Source organism: Myodes glareolus, chromosome 21, assembly GCF_982192425.1.
Source record: "Myodes glareolus chromosome 21, mMyoGla1.1, whole genome shotgun sequence".
Taxonomy (NCBI): domain Eukaryota; kingdom Metazoa; phylum Chordata; class Mammalia; order Rodentia; family Cricetidae; genus Myodes; species Myodes glareolus.
In genome coordinates, this window is record NC_142046.1 from 13,709,475 (window position 1) to 13,725,671 (window position 16,197).

The 16,197-nt window shown below is 57.0% G+C and overlaps 1 protein-coding gene across 1 annotated transcript in view; it reads left to right on the forward strand.

Annotated features, from left to right (window-relative positions):
- The first annotated feature begins 425 nt into the window (after positions 1-425).
- The window catches only part of Fibcd1 (fibrinogen C domain containing 1), a 32,994-nt gene continuing 17,222 nt past the window's right edge, over positions 426-16,197 (forward strand). The window contains exons 1-4 of the mRNA XM_087899777.1: positions 426-684; positions 7,749-8,222; positions 11,699-11,858; positions 12,155-12,291. Coding sequence (XP_087755903.1) covers positions 613-684; positions 7,749-8,222; positions 11,699-11,858; positions 12,155-12,291 — 843 coding nt within the window. The 5' untranslated portion in view covers positions 426-612. The remainder of the gene's footprint in view (positions 685-7,748; positions 8,223-11,698; positions 11,859-12,154; positions 12,292-16,197) is intronic.

Consider the following 16,197-nt stretch of genomic DNA (forward strand, 5'->3'; position numbering starts at 1 on the left):
CCACGCGCACACTTGCCCCGGGACCTGGACCCCCGGAGTCCCGCAAGGGGCACCCGGTCTCCTCCCAGCCCCTTTCTCGGGGATGATCCCAGCACCCAGGGACTTTGGCGAGTCCCGCCCGAGAGGAAGTTTGCGCGGGCCGCCGCAGGACGCGCGGACTCCTCGGGGAGCCGGTGGCTGCCGTCGCGCCGGCTGCTGCTGACTAGTCCCCGCCACCCGCGACCGGGTTGGAGCGGGAGTCACTCTGGGAGCCCGCCCGGCACGCGCGCGCGTGCCCGGGGAACCACGGGGAGCAATAAAAGGCCCTGAGAGTCCGAGACGGAGAAGACGCGGAGACTGAGGCGGGAGGAGGAGGAGGGCGGAGGGAGGAGCGCGCGGGAGGCGCGGGAGCGGGACGCGGGGACGGCGCGGCGCGGGCGGCTCTCGGAGGCTCGCTCCCGCGCTCCCCGCGATCACACGCGCTCACACGCAGCCTTGCTGGCGGCAGCCGCTCCCGGGCCGCCCGTGGTCCCCGGCACCAAGGGGGCCTCCTGCGCGCACAACGCACCCCGCGTACCCTGCGCCTCCCTTGCGCTCGGCCGCACCCCGCGGCCCCGCGGGTCCTACGGGAAGATGGTCCACGAGCGGTGGAAGACCGTGGGCGGCGCGTCCCAACTTGAGGACCGACCGCGCGACAAACCGCAGGTACCCACGGGTGCGGGGGCTGGAGTTTGGGGAGCTTGTGCAGGGCTGGCGGGGGCCGGGGATACCTGCTCTCCTCCAGCCTCAATGGAGACTTGAACTCGGGGCTTCCTGCAGGAGGCACTCGCTGCAGCCAGTCCCCACCTCCATCGGAGACCCCGGTGCTCGCTCATACAGCGGGAAGAGAGGACCTATAGTTGGTTGTGGAGCAGCCCTTCAGTTGGGGACGGCTGACAGATGATCCGCGTGCTGAGTCCCGTTCGCCCACAGCCACAACGGGCGTTCTCTGCACTTGCAAGTCCTCAGCTGTGCCAGGCGCCCTGCACATCCTCCCGGGCTTCAAAATCAGGACCTGCCCCTCAGGGCCACCTCTCCCCACTCCTCATCTCCCTCTTTACTCAGACACCCAAACCCAATCGGGGGACTAGAAAATATTAATCTCCTATAAGAAGCCTGGACACTGTGCTTCTCTGACTTTGAGACCAGGAGAGCTAGGCTCAGAGGTCCAGCTGCCGCCCGAGGCCATGCAACCCTGCAGGGATTTGAACCCGGGTCTACCTGGTCCTCTCTCCCTACAGCCTCTTCAGGGACAGTAAAGTGGCCCGGCTTGGAGGGTGCCCAGGGCTGTGCACTGCACCAGCTGGGACAGAGCAGGGAGAGGCTGCTGAGGGGCTGGGCATCCAGTGTCTCAGGCAGAGGGGTGGCCGCAGGACTGCCCCAGGCTGAGCCATCAAGGGACCGGGATAGACAGGCGCGTTGAGGAGGCCATTCGCCAAGGAGAACAGATAATGGGGCTGCCCGTTTTAAATTTTAAATTTCTCCCAGACAGATGTCACTGGGGAAGGAACAGTGAGCATTTGCCACCAGAGAAGGAGGGGGTGGCCGAGGCCCGCCCCCCACTCTTCAAAGCTGCAACCTGCTTTTCTTTCCAGAGAGGCACTGGTCAGGCAGGGGGACTGGCTCACTACAGTTTGCAAAACCCCGAAACCCCGATGCTACTTCACTTCCTAGTCGGAGGCTACTTTGCAAGTATACATTTCCACATCACAGATGAGGATCAGAGAGGTTGAGGAATAGACCCAAGTCACACAGCACGTGGGCCAGAGAGCAAGGACTCTTCTGTTCTTCTAACCAGTCTCTTCCCGTTGCCTTCCTGGGTGGTCTATCCCCTCCTTGACTGTTCCTGTCTTCACTGTGTGCCCCAGTGATGGGGCCCTTCCTGCTGAGACCTTAAAGAAGCAGTGGTAACGTCAGGAATTGTCCCCGAGGTTGCCCGCCTACCCCACTCCACCCCCCTGCCCCCCTACCTGGTCCAGTCTTTCCTCCTTTGGCATCTTATGGCTCCTGACTGCTTGTTTTTCCCTCCCTGGGCTCCAGCCCCCTTCCAAGCTTTGCTCTCACATTTGATGGGCACCACCAGGCCCCCAACACACTCCACATGCAGGCACACCCTCTCCAGGACTGAAATGAGGCCGTCTCTTCTGGGAGGCCTCCCCGGATGCCTGGGGCCAGGCTCTTGGTCTACGTGGGTTTGTTTATTGAAGCATGCCCTGGCTCTAGATCTCTTCTCCCCTCTGAGTTCCCCCAATGCCTTCCCTAGGTGCCCCTGGCCCAGAAGCCCAGGTCAGAGGCTGAGGTCAGCTCCTTGATGCTTGGCCAGGAGGAACACGAGAGAGGAGGGATGGAAGCTTCTGGAAGAGTCCTCTACAAATGGGAATTCAAGGTGTCCCGGGCCAGGGGTGACCTCCCAGGTTCTGCTGCCCCAGGGGACCAGCTTCCAGCTGCACCAGGCAGAGCTCAGCCATCTATGCTGGGTATGGGGGTATCGAATACCCCTTCCATCATTAAATAGCGGCCCAGTAGGCACCAGACTGGGTCTTGTGCTCACCGTTTGCTTAGACTGGGGGCCGGGTCCTTCCTATGAGCAACATGGAGCAGAAGGGGGTGGAGGGAGAGAGGTGAACCTTGGCTCTGCTGGGGCCTTTCCCTTCCTAGTTCTATTTTGGTCTCTGACATGCTTGTATGATTCTTACTAAGTTGCTGCTTCTCGCTGGTGCGTCTGTAAAATGGGACAACCATTCCCTCTTCTTCCTCACCTAACGAGGTGAGCTAAGGAGAGTCAAGTGAACTTCTGCTGGGTTTGTGCCCCCTCTGAGTGCTGCGTGCCCACAAAAGGCTGTCCTGTGTCACGGCTCTCCTCCTTGCTTCCATACTCTGGAGAACCCACCAGGACCGCACCCCAGCACCCGGCATCACTCACACCCTTGCCTCTTGCTCTGGGTCCCACCACACAAGGAGGCTGGCAGATAGAACAGATGAGGCCGCTGCCCATCCCTTCCCCCACTGCATCTCAGGGACCAAACCAGTGACCTGAGCAGATGGGCAAGGGGAAGGTGAAGGGGAGGAGCCTGTGTTCTTCCCTGAACCCGTTGTTCCCTGGGGCTCAGTCACCCTTCCTCATGTCCAGGCATGGCCACTCCTGGGGACCTCCATGGGCCTGCCCTGCCTGGCTCTGTTCCCCAACTGTCTCCACGATGGATGGATGACCTTGGCCGAGCGGCTGACTCCAGCTTCATTAGGGTTTCTTCCTGTCCCCCCGCACAGGAAGGGTCTTGTGCACCTTGGGGCAAGAAGACACTGCAGTGATGTTTGCCAGGTGTTCAAATAAGACTCTAGAACCACACACCAACTTCAGGTCCTGGGATGTCCGAAAGATGTCACCCTGAACCATCTCAGAGGGAGTGACAGCTTCTTGCTGGGCGGACCCCAAGTCACCCCAAGTCACCCCCTAGCACTCAGCCGCCAGCCATGCCCAGCTCCGCAGTTCAGTTATTTCACAACTCCTAGAAACTTTGCAGAAAGCACGCTAGCTATGCTGTTTGGGAAGTCTTTCCTGAGGTCTAACCTCAATCCTTGTCACATTTAATTCACTCCATGGCTATTTATGGAGACCCTCCATCATGCCAGGAGATACAGCCCATGCCTCAGGGAACATGAAGTCCCCTGGGGACAAACCCACAAGTCAGGAGCTGCCAGAGGCCATAGTGACTGCCATACAAGAAAGAGTTCTCTCTTCTCATTCGCTAGAGTTTGCGCAGTCACCACATCAGACTTGGGGGAGGGAAGAAGAGATCACTGGGGCCACCCCTTCAGCTTGGGTCTCCCAGACCTCGCAGAGGTGGGCAGGGAGAGTCACATAGAGCCGTTGGTGACTTTTGGCTGAGAGGGACCCGAGTAGGTATGGCCCTGGGGAGGGAACGGCAGACCCCAAGTGTGGCTAAGCTCCCGGTATCTGGGTCTGGAGGGGTGTAAGGGGCCAGGGTCCTCTCTGCTCTTTGTTCAGGCCACGGGTGACACTCAGTGACTCTGAGGTAGGTGATGGGGATGCTGCCAGCTTGGGGGTGCAGAGCTAAGGCTCAAGGGAGCCATGTAGGGGAGGCCAGGATCTGAGGCCCTTCACAGACATGCATGGAAACCCTTTGCCAGCAACACGAGAAACCAACCAAGCCGAGGATTCCTGGTACTGAGAGTGTAGGGTCCTGACCTCAGGAAGGATGGCACAGGTGGCTCCCACAGTATCTCTGTCACCTTGGTCACCTTCAGCGACTGCTCCTAGGACCTCCCAGAAAGCCAGAGCACCCCAGATCTCCAGTGCAAAGTCAACAACACTGGCCCAACCTAAGTGCAGCCACGGCTGCTGGCCCTGACACCCTGCCTTCCTGACCCACAAGAGACCTCCGAATTCTGGCTGGTGGACAAGATGAGGTTTTCTGTCTAGGACCCATGGGACTGGGATGCCAGAGAAATCAAGGGCGGGTGCCATATGCAGGTATGGGGTTCCTAAGACTTGAAGCTTTTTCTCCAGATACCCAAGTTCTCAAGGGCTGGTGGCTCCAAAAAGTATATTGCATGAATGTCACCTCCCCATGGAGATATTCTGGGAGGCTTCTGCCTCCCTCCCGAGTCAGGCTCTATTGGACAAGTGCTTAATTTCTTTTTTCATCTTTATTTACTTTGTGTGGTGGGCAGCAGGGTAAGGCTTGCCACAGTGTGTGTGTATGCCAGGTGACAACTTTTGGGAGCCTGTTCTCTCCTCCTTTACGTGGGTTCCGTCAGCCTTGCCAGCGAGCGCCTTTACACGTCCACTCTCCAGCTAGCCCTGCCAGAGGCTTTGTAGGTGGCCTCTGACCCCTATTGCAGGGATCAAAGCCGTCCTTTAGCTGGGAACACGCAGGCCTTCAACCCCATCTCCTGGCTCAGGTTTCTGGTTCCTTCTAGGCACTAAGCCTTGTCCTTGGGAGGCTCTGCACTGCCCTCCCCCCTTGCCTTGTACAGGAAGGTTGGGGTGCACCTTGCTCTGCCTGGCCAAGGACTGATTAATAAGCTCCAGCCCGAGGCACAGCACTGGCCGCCTGGCCCAGGCCCCCTTATTATCTTGGGCGATTTCTCTGCGAGGCACGTAAGCCGCAGCCTATAAAAGCGAACAGCTCTTCATCTTCAGAGTTGATCTCTGAAGACTAATTCTCCTCCGAGAGCGGCCTGCTCCATCGCCGAGCTCCCTTGCCACACTGGCTCCAAGGGACCCTGCCACTCCCTCCACCCTCGGCTTCTCTGTCCCTTCTGTCCCCACTCCCCTGGGAAGACTTGTGCCCAATCCATCAGAATGACATCCTGAATTGGGAGATGCTGAACCTCTCTCCAAGTTGGCTGGGGGAACCTTAATGGCACATAATCAGAGGACAGGGCTTGGAGATGCTCAGGGCAGGATGTCTCCTGATGGGTCAGAAGCGAGTGTGACAGGCGCCTAGCTACCAGTCTTGCTTACTGGGAAAGGAGTGTTGTAGGACATTCAACCCACTGCCACCCAGCCCCAGGTTGTCTCCAACATACTCCCTCCAACCCCGCCCTGCCCCCCACCCCGTGCCACCTTGGGATGGGGTCTTTGCTCACCGCATCTCAGTTTCTACATCTGTTCGGTGAGCTCAGCAGCAACCCTCACGGCAGAGGCTGCAGGTGAGGGCACCGTGCATGGCTGAGGAAGGGTGACAATAAGGCACCTGCAGGCTGCTGGCCCACCTGGTGGTGGGGAGCTTGCTGAGGCCTGGGTTGCTTCCATTCTGTGTGTGCATCATAAAGAGGAAGTAGAACCCATCTCAGGGTCTGAGCTCTGGCTCTACCAGGATGTCCTGAGGCTCTGTGGTGACAGGCTTGTCCCAAAGGCATGGCCCGGCTCACCGGCTCTTCCTGCCTCTATATATCCATCCACTTCACAGAGCAGAACTTAGCTGTGCCAGGTGGGCAGACTAGGGGTGGGGCCAGGGGCCAGGCAGGTGTCTTTCGCCATGACTCACCAGCTCCTGGATCCCCAGAAACCGTGGCCTCAGTCTTCGTCAGAGCTCCAAAGGGATCATGTCCCCAGAGAGGCTGAGAATAAAGCCATGGACACAGACATCCCTGGAGGGCACACAGGGTCTGAACCTCCTCTGATCCCTGCACCTGGCTCATGAGTGACTGAATCGAAGGTGGTAAACTGAGTCTGAGAAGCCCTGAGGGAGGAGCCCCTGCAAGCTGGCGAGAGAAGGAACAGTCAGGAGGGCTTCCTGGAGAAGGCCAGCCCTTCGCCCCCAGCCCCTTCTCCTCGCCTGCCAAGAGACACAAGAGGTACTGGTGGTATTGGAATTTGTGGGAGAGGAGCCGTTGGCTTCTTAGTGTACGCAATGGGTATTTTTTTACATGGCGAGGAAAGCGAGCCGGCAGTTAGCTACACCATAAGCTCTTACTGTGTGTGCAAAAGGGAAGGTGTCCTCCCAGTACAGAGGACGCACAGGCATAACGCTCGGGGTGGAAGATAAAAACCACCTCCAGATGCTCTGTGCACATTGATCATGAGATAATAAAAGCCACTAATATTTATTGCAGAAGTGTAACGTGCTAGGCACGGCTCCAGGAGCTTTAATATACTAACTCATTTAAAGAGGCGTCTCAAATTCAGAAAGTTGAGAGCGCGGGGGCAGTGTGTGTATGTGCGTGTGTGAAAGAGAGAGAGAGAGATGAGGTGTCTAGCCACTCCACCCCCACCCCCAAGAAAGTAGGATCTCGGGGTCCGATCAGAATGCTGCTTCAAATTGGCTGTATGACTCTGGGCAGGTACCTTGCCCGCTCTGGGCTTCGGTTTTCCTGAGTGACTTGAGTGGGTCCCCAAAGCGATTGCCGCCACACAGTCACGACACCATTTTTTTTTAAAAAAATTGTTTATTTTTATTTTATGTGCACTGGCATTTTGCCTGTATATACGTCTGTGTGAGGATCTCATATCTTGGAGTTACAGACAGTTGTGAGCTGCCATGTGGGTGCTGGGGAATTGAACCCCGGTCCTCTGGAAGATCAGTCGGTGCTCTTAACCGCTGAGCCATTGCTTATGGACCCATGGCACCATTTCACTCTGGCTTTGACTTCAGTTCTTTTATTTTTTTTTAAGTAAATTTTATTAAATTATAAAAGTTTCCATTTCCGCCCCCCCTCCCAACACCCTCCCACTCCCCCCACTCCCCCTCCTCCTCCCTCTTCGTCCCCCAGGGCAGTCAGGGATTCCTTTGACTTCAGTTCTTAAGCCACTGTTAGGACAGCAGGGCCCACCAGCCCTGTTCTTACAGCCACCGCTGTGCCGATTTGTTCCCTGCGACTCCAGCTCCAGGTTGCCTGGTATGGGAGGCGCAGTGTGTGTGTTATGTTAGCACTAACTTCTCCAGAGTGGCCTCGGAGTGACTCTGCCTGGCTGCCCTGCCTTTGTCCTGCCAGGGCCCTGCTCTAGGAAGAGAACAAGGTAAGAGAGATGGCTCCATGCAGGTGTGAGGAACCAGTGCTTCCCCCTGCTGCTCCCTGCCCCGGCCTCTCTGCTCTCTTCTTACAGCTTTCTTCTGGGGTCCTCTCCCTCCCAGACTCCTGAGCCTCATTGAGCAGAGTCACAGGAGTAGGCTGGCCTCTAACGCTTATGTTCCTTTCTCCTGTCTGTCTGTCTGTCTGTCTGTCTGTCTGTCTGTGTCCGTGTGTCCGGGGCTGACCTACAGAGACCAAGCTGCAGCTACCTGCTGTGCACAGTGCTCCTGTCCCTTGCAGTGCTGCTGGCCGTGGCTGTCACCGGGGCGGTTCTCTTCCTGAACCATGCCCACGCACCAGGCACGGCCCCACCACCCATCGTCAGCACAGGGTCCGCCGGGGCCAACAGTGCCCTCGTCACCGTGGAGAGGGCTGACAGCTCCCACCTCAGCCTCCTCATCGACCCTCGCTGCCCTGATCTCACCGACAGCTTCGCCCGTCTGGAGACTGTGCAGGCCTCCGTACTGCGGGCACTGAGTGAGCACCAGGCACAGCCGAGGCTGGACGGTGCCCCCGAGCTGCTGGACACACTGGCTGACCAGCTGCCCCGGCTGCTGGCCCGGGCCTCTGAGCTGCAAACAGAATGTGCTGGGCTGCGCAAGGGACACAGCCTGCTGGGCCAGGGCCTCAGCACCCTGCAGAGTGAGCAGGGTCGCCTCATCCAGGTAAGGGTGGGAACTACCTTCTGGTGGAGGGTATCTCGATTTGAGGGGCAGGGTCACCGGCCCATGTGCCGAGTGCCTAATGTTTGTGGCCTCCATTGTCTCGGCTCTTTCCGGTGGTGGAGGGTTGTGTTCTCACATCCATGGCCAGCATCCCAACCCAGCTTTCCCCCCACACACTTCCTGGTATTCCTGTAGCCTTATAGACCCAGGGCTAGAGGGGCTCCTGGGCCCACTGAGAGGCTGTGCATTGCAAGCAAGGCAGACATTGCCTCTCTGACCCCTCACCCCGTCCCCACCGCACCTATCTGCAAAATGAGGGAGAAAGGAGTGAGAGAAGGTAGGTAGGTGTCCTACCACAGAGCTGCACCCTCCCGTCCTTGTTACTGCTTTCCAGGAAGCTAGGGCTTGGCCTCCCAACTCCTCACCCACCACCGCTGCCGGGTACCCAGCCAGGTTCCTGCAAAAATCAAGTGGAGTTGGGGGATGGGTTTTGGCCTCGGCTCTGCCACCAGGCCCTCAGCACCGGCTAGATCTCCTTAGAGGATGAGGGACACAGGACGCCTTGCTTGCGTCTGCTGTTTTCCAGAACAAATCATTTGAGGCTTGGAAAGCGGTGCCGGTGTGTCCTGGGTGCCCTCTCAGCCTCCAGCTCCGGGCCCCTTCACTCTCACTCAGCCTCCTCCAGGCTGGAGTCAACCCCAGCTAGCACCACAGCTGCTTCTGTGCTCCTCTTGTTTGGACGCCCAAGGTGACCAGGCATCTGGTCACCCGCTAGCTCATGAGCCGTTGCCCTCTTCCCTCCCCTGGAAGGCTGCAGCTGGAGAAATTATAGCCCTCGTCACTCTGTCTGGGTGACTGACGGGGCGCTGGGTCCCTAGGTTGGGGAACATACAGTCAGCTTCCTGCCGCCCCTCCCCCTGGACCCATCAGCAGAAGAGAAGATTGCCCGGATCTGGGTGACAGGAACTCCACACTGCCTTCCCCAGACTCAGCCCTAGTGAGCTCAGGCTGGCTGCAGACAGCCCACTGAGCTGGAATGTCCCCTCTAAAATGCATGGACAGTGGCCCAGTCTCCAGTGCCGTAACTCACCCAGTACAGGACCATCCAAGGCGTCTTCCGTCCTGGATCATTCTGAAAGCCACACATGTCCCGTGACCACATCTGACAGTTCCTTCCCACAACCCTTGGTTCTGTTCCCAAAGCCACAATTGCCAAAGGTCTGTTGCTCACCTGCCCAGCTAAGGGTAGCAGTTCTGCCTGTTGACTTGAGGCTACAGTGTGGGGTCCATCTTAGCTTCAGGCAATCTTGAGTGGGTCACATCCCCTCTCCAGGTAGGTTCTTCCCACCTGTAAAACGGGGTCCCAGGCCGAGCCCAAGGGGATGCTGGTGTTCAGGTTCAGCGGACCTCCAGTATGTAGAAACACCCACCATCGGCATCAGCTCCGTCTGACTGTTCATAGGGAGCCGCCATTGAAGACGCTTTGTGAGTGCCAGCGATGGTCCACTCCCTGAGGATCAGGCGTCTTTGTCGCCCCACTCTGCAGAGGGACAGACTGAGGCTCAGTGGTGAAAGGCCTGGCGGAAGCTTGCTCACTGCTAAACCTCGCTGGAAGCAGCTGCCCTGATTTCACGGCTTCTGGTCGCCGCCAGCTCCTCTCGTGATGGTTTGCGCGGCTCAGCGAGCAGGGACTGACTCCCTATTAATTCGGGGCAGGTTTATATGTTTCAGTGGTAATCATTTGCTAGTTTAAACCGAGGTCTTCTCTGCCTGCCAGGGAGAGGGAGGGGCCGTGCCTGAACTGCTGAATGTCACAGCCGTGGTGACTCAAAGGATGGGCTGTACAGTGAGATTTACTGAGGGGTCTTTGCCACCCCTCACCAAGCACTGCCTGTGTCCCTGCAGGGGCTCCATGGAGCCTGACCATAGGTCACTGTGGTAAGGGCTGCAGGCTCCCCCTGCCTACTGCAATGCTCCTGGAGACCATTGAATCACCTGCTCAGCAGAGGGGAAACCGACAAGGCCTAAAGCTTCACAGGGCCCTGCCTTCGGACGAGCCAAGAATCATATTTTGTAAACTGCCGGCTGGGTGTATTTCTTTCTCTTTTTCTGATGGGCTATTATCTGGCGAGTGACAGGTTCGGTGAGCAAGACCTAGCTTACTTCATGCTGCTAGCTGCCCGCTAGATCCCCCTCCACTGGGTCCTATAGCCTCCTGAAGCCCAGGATGAGGATGCAGGGGATCCCCACACCCTACTGGCAACCCGCACAGTAAGAGGTTCCTGGGGAATCAATGCTGTTCTTTGCGCTCCAACAGCGATGGAGGGGAAGATGGGAGGGGCTTGTGTGACCTCACATGCCTGCAGTGTTCAGAGAACAGGTAGTAGTGACAGTCCGCCCCAGAAACAGGGCAGGGAGGGTGGCACACACCCGGTGGGGCACAGCACTGGGGCCACAGCCCACACCTGGGTTGGTAGTACAGTGGTCTCTCCCGCCTTTCCTGCTACCTGTCTGTCTTAAAGTATGGCATGAATCCTGATTCCTGGTGTCCTGGGGTCTTTCTCTTTCTAGGCTTCAGATTCCCTCTGGGAACATGGAGGTAGTGGTTTCAAGTCCTGGCTCTTTGGAGCACTAGGGGGCCCTGTGAGGTGGACATCGGCTTCTATGGAGATTCCGTGCAGATAGGAGGGTGGGGGAAGGAAACAGGGCATCCTTGTTAAGGACCCAGTTTGAGCCCAGTGACGCATGCCCAGGCTTTCCAAGATTCAGGCCCATTTTCTCAAGGGTGAGGGGCCACCCCTGCCTTAGCCTCCTCATGAGGGGTTTTAGAAGAAACAGTGGTTGGGATGCACTATAACCAGGAAGGTGAAGCGAGGACCTCCCCCGCCCCCCGCCCCCCGCCCCCCCCCCCCGGGGCCCGATGCCACGCTGGTGCTGTGTGTGTGGTCACAGTTCCCCACAGTAGCTGGGCTAGGGGGTGACGATAACTCATTTCCCTCCTAACAACCAAGGCTTGTTAGGGTGTGGGGTGTGGCTCGGTGGACAGTGCTTACCTGTGAAGCAGGAAGCCCCAGGCTGGATTCCCAGCATATATTGAGTGTGGCACCCCTCAGTCTCCACACTGGGGAGGTAGAGGCAGGAGCATCAGAGGTTAAAAGCCAGCCTGACCCCTGTGACACCCTGCCCCAGGGACAGAAGAAAGCTGTCGGGTCCAGGAGGAGCTGGTCGGTGGGTGAGCTGGGCTGGTGTGTGGTGCTGCCTTCTCCAGCCCTGTCCCCGCCGCTGGGCTGGATGCACAGAAATGGCCAGGCTTCTGCCAGAGTCCCTGCGTTCCGAACCTGAACCCGTTACAGCTCTGCTGACCCATCAAACTGCCATGATCATGATCCCGAGGCCAGGGCAAGCCAGAGGAAGGCCTTTGCTGGCAGGGGGCTCCCCACGTCTGTGTCCCCCCTAATGCCTCCTGTGTTCTGCAGCTTCTTTCCGAGAGCCAAGGCCACATGGCTCACCTGGTGAACTCTGTCAGTGATGTCCTGGAGGTTCTACAGAGGGAGCGGGGACTGGGCCGGCCCCGTGTCAAGGCTGACCTTCAGAGGGCCCCTTCCAGAGGAGCCCGGCCCCGGGGCTGCGCTAACGGTGAGTGATACTTGCTTGCTTTCTCTGGGTGGCTCTGGGAAGAGAGTTACAGTGAGGGTGTCTGACATCCTCTACCACCTGCCCCTTGACTGATAGAAAGGACAGGCTGCTGCAGCAGAAAACAGACTTCCTCATGAGCCCATTTTCCAGGTAAGGAAAGCAAGGCCCCAGGGGCCCAACCAGTGCCGAAAGCTTGTGCCACCTTGACCTCAGGTGGACAGAGAGAACTGGGGACCTCTCTGGAGGGAAGGGATGAGAGAACATAGTGTCACCCTGATGCGGCTCCCCTGTCACAGGCTCTCGGCCCCGGGACTGCCTGGATGTTCTCTTGAGTGGACAGCAGGACGATGGTGTCTACTCCGTCTTCCCCACTCACTACCCTGCTGGATTCCAGGTCTACTGTGACATGCGCACTGACGGCGGAGGCTGGACGGTGAGTCTGGCTTGTGCAGCCATCTGTAGAGGCAGCCTGCCCAACAGGCTCTGCCTAAACTTCTGTCCACTCCCCATAAACGCCAGGTGAGTCTGCCCCCAGGGAGCAGAAACCAGGTCAGAGGTGCCACCGCTCCTGAGCACTGAGCACCCAGGCCTTGGTTCTCAGGGTGTGTGTGCTTAGGAGTGGGGTGAGGTCTGGGTTTGGAAATGCCAGGGCCTTGTCACTCAGGTGGACTGGATAGCACTTCTTTCTCTGTCCAGGATAGGTACCTGTAGGGGAGGAAGGAAGGGACTTGGAGTCCTTTTCCACCTCGTGTCTGCCTGATTGGATGGTGGAAGAATGGGAATCTTCCAGGCGGTGGGGGTGGTACAGCCACAGGTACCCCAGGTTCATCTGAGCTAGGGATGCTCACACATCCTGCAAACCTGACCTGTTGTCTGCTGAGCACCCGGCAGGAAATAGAGGCTTGGGCTCCGCAAAGGCTCTGATGTCTGCAGGAGCCATTGTAAGGGAAATAAGACAAAAAGGAGCAGGGTGTGGCTTTGTCTCACCAACTGTCCTCGCTGAGATCTGAATTTCACAGTGTTCACAAAGTCTTCAACACTACTCAAAGGACGTTAAACAACAGGCAACAGGCAGGGACCATCCCGTGCACTGTGACCTGGTGTCTGGTCTAGAGCCTAGGGGTGCTGCTGCTGCTGCAGGAAATGAGTTTGCAAGTCCTTCCCCATGCTTCTGAGTTCTGACCCCCTCAAGAGCCAGCCTCCCAGACACCTTTGCGCCATTGAAACTGTGTGCAAATTTAAAAATGCAAATCCCACAGCTTTAATCCCAGAACTTGGGAGGCAGAGGCAGGTGGATCTCTGAGTTCGAGGTCAGCCTGGTCTAGGGAGCGAGTTCCGGGACAGCCAGGGACAAACACAAACAAAATAGTTTTCAGATATCAGAGCTGTGTAAACCAAAAATAAATAAATAAAATGCAAATCCCTTCTTCCTTTGTGCAGAACAAAGTGCTGGGCTTGGCCTGAGGAAGCCTTGCTCTGTTGGCTAGTTTCCCTTGAACAGCGAGTACCTTGGCGGTAGAGAGATGGGAAAATCCCTGCCCTGTCCAGTTGAGGAGCTCAGCATGTGTCGGGGTTCAGGCTGCACAGGTTGGAAGCTGCACAGGGCAGCCTGGGTTAGGCCCGTGAAGTGCCTGGAGGGTGGGTGGGGCTTTCAAGCACAGGCAGTTGAAGACCAGGTGACATTCTCAGGGCATAGAGTCAGCTGGTGTGTGTGGCACGGGAGATGAGGCTGGGGGACATGGCAGGTCCTGGGGGAGAAGGGATGAGACTCCAGCAGTGTTCTCACTGGGGGCAGAGTTGGAGCGCTCATCCTCAAGTGTCTGTAGACGTGTGTGGAGGTCCTCTATTAGGAGGCAGTGTGACCTATTAAGTAATATTTGGTCTCCATCATCCATCTACGGATCTGGCAGTAATGCGGCTTCTGCTGTGTGGTCTTAAGTAAGTTACTTAAGTTCTCTGAGTCCTGATTCTTCACAAGATTGTTATTTATTTATTTTGTTTTTTCGAGACAAAGTTTCTCTTTGTAGCTCTGGTTGTACTGGAACTAGCTTTATAGACTAGGCTGGCCTCAAACTCGCAGAGATCTGTCTGCCTCTGCCTCCCAAGTATTGGGATTAAAGGTGTGTGCCATCACCACCCAGCTTTGATTTTTATTTTAACTCTGTGCACTTGTGTGTATCCGTGTAGGGCATGTGTCTGTGAGTATAAGTGCCTGTGGAAGAGCACGTCAGATCTCCAGAGTGAGAGTTACAGACAGTTATGAGCCACCTCAGTCCTCTGGAAGAGCAGTTCAGGTTCTTACCCACTGAGCCATGTCTCTGGTCACAGCATTAGAGCGTTGGAAAGCGAGCACCAGAAAGTGGCCGATAGGAGGACATGGAATGTGCTGGAGGGAGACAGGAGACACCAGGTTAGTCAGTGTCGCTGGGCCAGAAACACACAGACTTCCCTGCTGGACTGGGCTTGGCCTGATACGAGTTCCAGTGTCCCAGGCTACTGCCACTGAGTGTTAGACACTGCGACTTTGAAGCTGCCCAGCCAGTCACTCAGAGTTACCCCCTCCCCCCTCAATGTGGCGGGGTCCCATTGGCGCGCTGGAAACCTGCATTTAACAGTTTTAATCAGATTCACCTGCACTCAAGCCAAACCTCCAAAGCTGAGGAGATACCAAGTCAGCGAAGTGTTAGCCCCACAAGCAGGATAGCCAGCGTCCATACCCAGCCCCGTGGGAGAGCTGCGTCTGATTGCAGAGCCTGGAGCCCCAGCTCGGGGGGAGGCTGATACGGGAGGCTCTGGAGCTTGCTGCTCAGCCAGTCTAGCTAATCCCCGAGCTCCAGGCTCAGGAGAGACCCTGTCTCAAGAAAATAAAGTGGGGAGCTATTGAAGAAGACACCTGGGGTCACTCTAAAACTTCCACAAGCATGCAGTTTAGCATGTGCACGCGCACACACACACATGCACTTACGCACACACATACACACACGCACACGCATGCACTTACGCACACACATACACACACACACACGCACACACAAACATGCACATGCACACAGTCTTTGTTTGGTTTTTGTTTGCTTATTGTCTGGCTGTACTGGAACTCACTCTGTAGACCAAGATGACCTTGAACTCAGAAATCTGTCTGCCTCTGCCTTCCAAGTGCTGGGATTAAAGGTGTGCACCGCCATGCCTGGCTCATGCAGGGTTTTGTTGTTGTTGTTGTTTTGTTTTGTTTTGTTTTAAGAAATTGCAAAGTCCACTTCTGTGCTTCTTGGGGGTAGTGAGGGTTCTGGTTCAGGATGACCTGGAAGCCAGTCAGTATCTTTCCTACGGGCCTGACCCTAGGGATGCCACAGGCCACCACAGTAACCCAGATGTTTAATACCACTCCACCTTATGTCAGGCTGCACGTGGTTCAGGGGGGCACAGACCCAGCGGCTCCCAGTAGCCAGCCAACCTCTCTCCACGTGTCTGACCTTGGCCTCACACAGGCTGCTTCCTCCGTTGCTTACCCAAGACCCTTGGCACTGGCTGTTTCTAGTGTTTGAGATCTAGGCTGATGGGGGAGTTTCAGGCTTAGATAAAACTACAAGGTAGAGGGGTAGGGAGTGTTTCAGGAGAGCACCTGGGACTTGTAGGGCAAGGTAGCGTGAATCAGCTTTGAAAGGGTCGGTGTCCCCAGCAGAGGGGAGATGGAGATATGGGGCGGGGGGCGCAGAGTGAGCAAGGAAGGAGCGTGGCAGAGTCTGCAATTAGGAACCAGTCTGAGTGCAACCAAAGATCCCTGGAGACCCCAAAGATGGACATATCTCTAAACTTGTCTTCAGGCTCTGGGGGAGAGCTTTTAAATGTGCCGGATCCGTGTCTGGGGTTAAAAGCTCTTTTGTTTTCCTAACTGCAAAGAGTCTGAGTTATGGCCTCCGCCTCTGGGATCCCTCGGCAGGCAGAACAGTCAGGGGGCCCCTGCCAGGCCCAGAAATCAGAATTAAGGGTTAGGATGGGCTTGTGCCTGGCTGAGGCTCTGCCGTGGCCGAGCGTCTCCCTTCCGCTCGGGCCGACTTGGCTTCAATCTCCTGGGAAGTCGGTCAGGGTCTGGGCCTAGTAATTCCTTCGGCCTTGGCTTCAGGGACGATTAGCAGGGATGGGTGAGGAACAGTGCCTGGCTTAGACCTGAAGCCGCGATGCCCGAATGGGGCCTCTGCTGGAGAGGCCAGAGTGGTCTGCAAAGTGCTTGTGTGGCTGGTAAACGTTCATATCCATTTGGCTTCCGTCAGAAGCAATCTTCCCCCAGATGCCTGCAGGCACCTGTCAGGATCACCCCCCTGCCACGCAGAATCTCCTG